General features: G+C 35.7%; 1 protein-coding gene across 1 annotated transcript; it reads left to right on the forward strand.

The window, feature by feature from the left end:
* Positions 1 to 2905: 2905 nt before the first annotated feature.
* Positions 2906 to 3657, forward strand: LOC110799410 (putative glycine-rich cell wall structural protein 1). Its single transcript, XM_022004673.2, has one exon. It carries the CDS (start codon positions 2973 to 2975, stop codon positions 3417 to 3419), a length of 447 nt encoding a protein of 148 aa, XP_021860365.1. The 5' UTR covers positions 2906 to 2972; the 3' UTR covers positions 3420 to 3657.
* Positions 3658 to 8925: the final 5268 nt, after the last annotated feature.

Genomic DNA, 8925 nt, shown 5'->3' on the forward strand with positions numbered 1-8925 from the left:
CCCGTTAGCCCAAATTAATGCAAACATGGTCAAGCCCAACGAAATAAACAAATTAAAAAAAATGTTCATGTGCTTGCTCGGGCTAGGCTTGCGCCCAGCCCATCGCAGCACCGTGTGGCCTACGAGGCACACGAGCAATGCCCGCACTCCCCGCAGCCAAGCACGCGTGCCCACAGCCACTGCTGCCCATGCGCGCCTCGTCGCTGCATGTTGCTGCGCATCGCAAGGCTAGGCGCCTTGCTTGCTCGCAGCCCTCACAAGCAAGGCCCTGCCTGCTTTCCCCTTCCCTCGCCCAGGGCGCGCACGGCACGCAGCGCCCGTGCTGCTGCCAGCGTCGCTGTGGCTCGGCACTGATGCGGTAGCCCGCGTGGCTCGACGAGCCACACGTCCACCCCACCCTTGTGTTCGTGCCTTTAGTTCGTACTATGGACCAACTTAACTAAAAAAAAAATTAATTTCACAAACGTTTGCATTCATGTTATTTTTCATAAAAAGTTACGATTTTTATTTTCGAAAAACAACGGTTTTACGATTTAATTAATTTAATGACAATCCAATTTTTATAGAATATTAAATCAAGGCTAACATTATTCAAATTTTAAGAACGAACGATTCAACCAAAAATTTGAACTTTTAAATAATAAAATCCAAAACTTTAAATCGTTCTTAAACATTTAAATTTCAGATTTTAATAATTAGGTTTAAGTGTGATTAAAATTAACGAAACCATTCAAAATTTTAATCAAATAATTTTTAAAATTAGCCACTGACCCATGAAATTATATTCCCTTTCTCAATTAACCGAATTATTAGATATAAATTATTTAAAAAATCAATTAGGGATCTAAAATTTACGAATTTGGGGAAAGAAAAATTAGGGTTTATACTTATCGGAAAAATCTGTTCCGATTTTTACTAACCCATTAATTCAAGACCCAATCTCGAACCGCTAGTAATCGAGGAAACCCGTAACTCGATTTGCATTCGATGATTAATTTTTAACAAAACCCGCATCCGATATGATCTAACAGCAATACGAAAATCTATTTTACCTGATAAAAACCGAATTCAACCCTAACCTATAAAAACCGATATCCGATTTAACCCGACCCGCTTTGACTGAAATCTGAATTGAAACCGATTTTTTGTCAATCCGACCCGATTTATTCCGAGGTTCGAAAATAATTTGACTCACTTTATCCCGAGGAACAAAGTAACCCCAGATAAAACATACCCGATTTAACTCAAAACCTATCCAATTTAATCTTTCATAATCTGACTCAAGTTAATCGAATTGAACTAATTATGTAAATCCAACTCGATATATGAAAATTTATTCTATGTTATTTTCATATAAAATAATTTGGAGACAGTAATAGAAGTCTTAAAAAACTTTATTTGGCTTCAATTCATAGAATAATAAAGTGATTTGAATTTTATCGCAAACTGGAGAGTTACTCGATTAGTAGAACACAAGAAGACAAGCTTAACTCGGTCTAAACATGAACCGCAAACTCAATCCGTAATTATCTCGAATTTGAGATACGACTAATCGAAATTTGACCCGAACCCGTGACTCGCCAATCCATGCTTGACCTGAATCCGAGTCTTAATTACCCGATGTTGACATGACCCGTAACTGAAGTAGCTAGATAGATAAAAATTATACCCGAATTCGACACACACCCGAACCAAACTAAATTCGAACAAAATCAAACCGATACAAATCCGTTTTAAATCTGACCAGTTCCAACAGAACACGAGATTGACCCGTACCGAAGTTACTCAAACCAAAATCGAGTTCAATCCGAAACAATTTATGACTCGACTGTATCAAAACCAAAGTTAACCGACCTGATCCAAATCAACCCAAAAAAAACATTGACCCAATATTAACCGATTACGACGTGACCCGCACCGTTTATAACCGACCCGAAACCGATCTGATGACTAGATTTGACAGCCTTAAACCAAATATGACATTACTTGAATTTGAACCCTAGCTAACTCCTAGCCTAAGAAAGTGACTAGGCCTCCGAATACGATAACTGTCAAACCCAATTTGAGAAACATGTGTTCAAAATCTAGTCTGGACCGAAAAATGGACCGGAAGCGAACAAGTTTTTGACCGGACCGGTTGATTTCGTTCGGTCCTTTAAATTATTTCGGCTTTCCGTTTCGGTCCGGTCTAAAAATTGGAATTTTTCTATCTGGATCGCTTGACCCGATTTATATTATATAAATCATTAATTTTCTTTAGTGCACTAAAACTATGGGTTAGCCTTCTATATCCATCTATAATCTCTTAAAAGTGGAGAATTAAAGTATATATGAAAGATTTTCTAATTGTATTTTGTTTGAAAATAAATAACCCAATTTTTTTTATTCAGCCATATTCAGTAATTTCGGTCTAAACCGGGCTCAACCTGGACTGGACCAGAAAAACCACTTTAGTCCGATCTAGACTTGAATTTTTTCGGTCCGGTCTTCTAGTTCTGGTCCGGTTTTAATTAGACCGGTGTACAGCCCTAGAAGGAAGTACTAGGTAGCTTAGTACGTGCATAATATGCATGCCTAGCTTATCTAATCCATGATTGTATTTAGCACTATTAATTGGCCTCACGGGTTGCAAACTTGCACTTAGACCCTCAATTCCCCACCCATTTAAACAAATATCCGACAAAAACAATCACCCTACATTAAACAATAATAAAATAACCTTACTATGAGAGCCCCATCATCCATGCAAGTGCATTAACCAATACTAGTGCATAGGAAAGTTTTAACCAACTCACACTCCACAAGCTTAAAGAACAACTACAAAAGGTCACTTTCTTCTTTATTATCACAATGTCCCCTCCTTCCCACTTTCTTCCTACTATATATATAGCTTCACATTAGCTTTTAAATTTATATTATCTCCAAAAACAACAACCCTTTAAATTAGTCTAAACACACAATCATCATACAAAATGTATCATCTTAAAACCATTATCACCATCTTACTCATGCTTATTACAACATCTCTAGCTCGTTATAACTCCTTTGGGGAAGGCGGTGGTGGAGGGCGGAGAGTGGAGATGACGCCGGACGTGTATTCATCTCCATCATCACAAGTTAATAACCAAGGCATGGAGGGGACAACAACGGGCGCCACCGGCTCAGCCCATGGCCCGAATGGGGAATATGGATGGGGTTGGGGTGCCGGTCCAAGAAGCGGTTGGGGATATGGTTACGGTTCAAGCCATTCCCCTACCGGGTTTGGACGAGGGTACGGGTTCGGATATGGGATTGGGTCTGGGTCTGGGTCCGGGTATGGATACGGGTCAGGCGGCGGTACCAGTGCTGGTGGATACGGATATGGAGCTGGGGGAGCTCATGGAGGAGGTGGGTATGGAAGTCCCTCTAACCATGGTTAATTTATTCTCTAATTAGTTGGTGGTTTGATTTAGCTAAAATGAATGTATGATATGGATTAGTAATTACTATAATATAACTAATTTAAGGTATGTTTTCACCTTTTTAAGTATGCATGTGGAGTGTGGGGTGTGGATGTATTGATAACGCATTAGCGTATTGTTGGAGATGTTCTATATATGTGTACTAAGTGGAGATCATTAGTGGTTAATTAACTAGAAGTAGTATTTAATCTCATAACTCTTGACGGACAATAAATTTTGATAGCTTACCTTTGTTATTTACTAGTATTTTATGCACGCGATGTACGTGTGTATTTTAAAATTAAAATTGACATTAAGAAATCAAAAAGTATTAATGTAAAATGATTACTTTTTTTTTCGTCCTAAAGTATCTTAACCAATGGGTTAAACCAATTCCAATATTTTATCACATTTAACTGAATGAAAAGTTAAGAAAATATTTAAAAGATATATTTCCTACCATGAACCTTTCCCTTTATTTTTTTCCATTGACTTTCTTATAAACTTATGTTATTTTTTTTTGTGATAGCGCCCGGTTCGCCCTTAGAGCTAATCCGATTCGGGGCGAGTTCTTGGTGGATAGGTTTCAGTCCCCTCCCAATTGTACTGAAAGTGCGATATTTAAATGACAATACTTAAATGACAATATTGAAATTGTATTATTGTACTTGAGATCCGAACGCCAAACAACTACTTAATAATAAGTGTGTCCGACAAAGATTCAATTCTCTAAAAAAATCTCAACTTTAGATGAGTTGCTCATCATAAAGTATCCTTGACTTTGATTATTGAAATAGAACTTGAATATTGAACTTGAATATAGAACTTGAATATTTAAATTAGGAGAGTTGGTTCTTAAAGATTAGACATTTTAATGTTAAAAATGCATCACCTTTAATATGCTCCATAACTTGAAATTGATTCTAGTTTAAGGAGGAATTGATCTCACTTAAACAACATTGAATATTGAAAATAGAACTTGTATTTGAACATAGAAATTTGAATGTTCATGTGTTCTAGTTTGGAAAAGGGTTTGCACTTTTCCAAACATCCTTGAACTTTGAAAAGATTTATATTTTGTAAAATTGTAAGATGATTGTTGTAAAGGAGAAACCTTTCAAGTATGAAAGTTCTTCACTTTACTAATCATTTTCGAAATAAAAGCTTGATCTTGCATATTGATATTGAAAATTTTCTTAGAAAATCATTTGGGAAGAGTTTCAAGAGTGAAAACCTCCCAAAGATGGCACTTTTGGGCATGTTTCCTAGTTTATCATGAGCATGAACTCATGACAACATCATTGGAATTTCATATTGGATTTAGAAATGAAGAAAAGTAGAAAATATCATAATGATTTAATTAGGGATTCGGATTTACCTATTTAGGATTAGGTTGGTTTTCCGATTTGTGCTCCCAATTTCATTGATATTTTAGAAATTGCAATGGAAATTGTAGATTTGGAAACTTGAATTTTGTATTGGAATTTGAGAGGAAAATTTGAAATTGCGACGTTGTATTGATTCGGCCTCCCCGTTTGGTGTGGAAATGAGGGTTTAAATAGGAGGTTAAGCGGCTAAACGCCAAGACACGTCAGCGCCTAGCGCAAGGCCAGCGCCTGGCGCAGGTGACGTGTCCCAGGTTCCGCCAAACAAGGACGATGACACAGTCCTTGTGCTTTGTTTTGTAGCGTTGTACCTTTGTACGAATTGTACGTGTTTTGGCACGTAGATTTGCTTGAAGATTAAGGAAGTTTGCGACTAAAAACACTCCGTTTTTCGTGTTCGTATTTTGTATTTTGTACTCGGTTTTACGGGACAGGGCCCGGCATGCTCGGTTTTATGGGTCGGCGCCCAATTTTGGATTGCTTAATGGAATTTCCATTGGAAACGGCCTTGTAAAACCAAGGGAGAGGTCCATTGGGTGAGACTGTGTTTGGATATTGAATTTGATTTTTGAAAATTGAATTTTGTACCGAGCTCCATAATGGGAACGAGCTCGGGAATCGGACTTTAGATTTTGGATTTTGGATTTTGGAATATATCTTAGCAATTGGGAATTCCGCATGGAGTTGTACCAACCACCTAGCAAGGATTGTCATCATCCCATTAGGGGAGACACAAATTAGGTGTCTACAAATATCATCTATGTATGTTTTGAAAACGTGTTTGCAACCAATGGGGGTGAACCCTTTATGTAAAAACAATCAAATCAAAGACTTGATTCTTAAGATGAAGACAATTCAGATTTAATGTCCTCAAACCATTCTAGGATTTAATGGCCTCAAACCTTAATCCACTTTTGGGAATTTTTAATTCGTCTTAGCTTATCTATAAGTCGTACGTTCTTGAAGCTCTTTCAAAGTCTTCATAGGTTTCATTCTTCAAGATATCTATGTATCTATCTTGGTTGAATTCTATTCCTTATACGATTTACCTAGGTATTGAACATCAAACGTTAGTGTCTATAAAGACATTACTCAAGTCCTTTGAGTATTAGGATTCTCTTAACGCCCTTCCAAAGTCTTCTTGAAACTTTCCCAAAGACTTCGTGTGTGGAGTTCTTCCAAAGGCTCCCAAGTTTCTTTGTTGCTTGACTCGAAGTTCTTTTGAGGTCATTTCGAGGTCATATTTCTCCCACTTAATTGACTTTTTGGAAATATGATGGTTTCCTAAAAGACTCTATACCATGTGTTCTCATATTTGTGGTAGAACCAATACCTTTTGTTTCTATGAGGCGCTCATAAAGAAACATATATATATATCTATTATTGAGTTTGTTTGATGTAAACACCAACTCCCATTGGGTTTGACAACCCTAGATATATGTATGTATCTATGTATATATATATATATATATATATATATATATATATATATATATATATATATATATATATATATATATATATATATATATATATATATAGAGAGAGAGAGAGAGAGAGAGAGAGAGAGAGAGAAAGGCTCCCGTAAGAACACTTCTTACGGCGAGAACACCTCTTACGGTAAGAACACTATTGATTAATGGCATTTTCGTAATTATAAATAAAAAATACCCTCATTTAATATAATTCTTTCACGTGATTTTTTTTAAAATATTTCGGATTCCACTCTCTCTCTTCAATTCCTCTTTCTCTCTCTTCCCTTTTCGAACACCACCCTCATCCGGCGATTTCCGGTCGTAGCCACCACCACATCCGGCCATGGTCGTTCTAATCCACCACCACCATGCGGCCGTTGCCGCTCGATGATCTTCGCCGCCGGTCTCTGCAGTTCTAATCGCCGGTAGCCTGCGAAATCGATTCTTCAAAATCGATTATTGGAAATCGATTCTTCAAAATCGATTATTGGAAATCGATTCTTCAAAATCGATTTCCCTGCTCGCCGGTTAATTCTCACCGGTGGTCACTTCTCGCCGCCTCTCTCTGCCACTGCTCGCATCTTTCCGCCGCTGCCGTAAGAACACATTCTCAAATCTCAATCGCTCTTAACTCGCCGGTAAGAACACCTTCCTCCTCCGTCCAATTCACCAATTGATTGATTATCAAATCTCAATCGGAAATTCTTAATCGGCATTCACGATTTGTTTTTCGAACAAAATCGAACCAAAATTGAACGAAATTGTGAAAGTGTTGGTGGTTCGCCGGTGTTGCTGGTGGCCGCGAATCAGATCCGTGAATTAGTGTTGGTGATTTCTCGTGATTCGCCGGTTTGTGGTGGTGGTGGGCGAGGCAGCGATCCTAGCAGCGGTGGCTGGCTGCTAAACCTAGCAGCGGAGGCTGGCAGCGAACCCTAACAACGGTGGCTGGCACCGGCGGAGTCTTTACCATATGTAACATATCTGACATTTTTCAATACCAATACATAAACTTATAGTTGTTATCTTTTTGTTCAAAATTAGTCGAATTTGCCTCGCATTGTTGGTCGATCATGTTGTTTTTTATTGAATGGTTAATGATCATGCCATAAATTATTTTATGATGCTAATCTCAGCTCAACAAATTTTCCTGCAAAAATATTTCAGTGTCGCTTGAATGAATTTAGAACATGTTTAAATAAAGTTTGAACACGGTTGAATAAATTTAGAACATGCATGAATAAATTTAGAACATGCATGAATAAATTTAGAAGATGCTTGAATAAATTTTGAAACACGGTTTAATAACGTTAGAACAAGCTTGGATAAATTTAGAAAACTTGAATAAATTTAGAACATGCTTGAATAAATTTAGAACATGCTTGAATAAATTTTGAAACACGGTTGAATAAAGTTAGAACATGCTTGAATAATTTTGAACATGCTTGAATAATTTTAGAACATGCTTGTATTTATTTAGAATATGCTTGAATAATTTTTGAAACACGGTTGAATAAAGTTAGAACATGCTTGAATTAATTTAGAACATGCTTGAATAATTTTATAACATGTTTGAATTAATTTAGAACATGAGTTTGAAATTTTAGAACATGTATATATGTATATGTGTTGACTATGTTCTCATGTTCTAAATTTAGAACATGTTTGAATTAATTTAGAACATGAGCTTAAAAATTTAGAACATGGTTGAATAAAATTAAAACATGCTTGAACAAATTTAGGACATCGTTGAATAAATTTAGAACATGGTTGAATATATTTAGAACATGGTTGAAAAAATTTAGAACATTAGCTTGAAAATTTAGAACATTGTTGAATAAATTTAGAACATGAGCTTGAAAATTTAGAACATGTATATATGTATATGTGTTGACTATATGTATATGTGTTGACTATGTTCTCATGTTCTAAATTTGGAACATTCTTGAATACATTTAGAACATGCTTGAATAAATTTAGAACATCGTTGAACAAATTTAGAACATCGTTGAATAAATTTAGAACATGCTTGAATAAATTTAGAACATGAGCTTCAAATTTTAAAACTTGGTTGAATAAATTTAGAACATGCTTGAATAAATTTAGAACATGATTGAACAAATTTAGAACATGGTTGAATAAAATTAAAACATGCTTGAATAAATTTAGAACATGAGCTTGCAAATTTAGAACATGATTGAATAATTTTAGAACATGCTTGAATTAATTTGGAACATGAGCTTAAAAGTTTGGAACATGGTTGAATAAAAGTAAAACATGCTTGAACAAATTTGGAACATGGTTGAATAAATTTAGAACACAAGCTTGAAATTTTAGAACATTGTTAAATAAATTTAGAACATGGTTGAAAAAATTTAGAACATGATTGAACAAATTTAGAACATGGTTGAACAAATTTTGAACATTGTTGAACAAATTTTGAACATGTTTGAACAAATATAGAACATGGAGAGTGTAAAAGTGTTCTTACCGTAAGAAGTGTTCTTACTTAAGGAGGTGTTCTTACCGGATCCCTATATATATATATATATATATATATATATATATATATATATATATATATATATATATATATATATATATATATATAGAATCAGGATCTGGTGG

The sequence above is a fragment of the Spinacia oleracea genome, chromosome 5 (genome assembly GCF_020520425.1).
Source record: "Spinacia oleracea cultivar Varoflay chromosome 5, BTI_SOV_V1, whole genome shotgun sequence".
Lineage (NCBI taxonomy): Eukaryota > Viridiplantae > Streptophyta > Magnoliopsida > Caryophyllales > Amaranthaceae > Spinacia > Spinacia oleracea.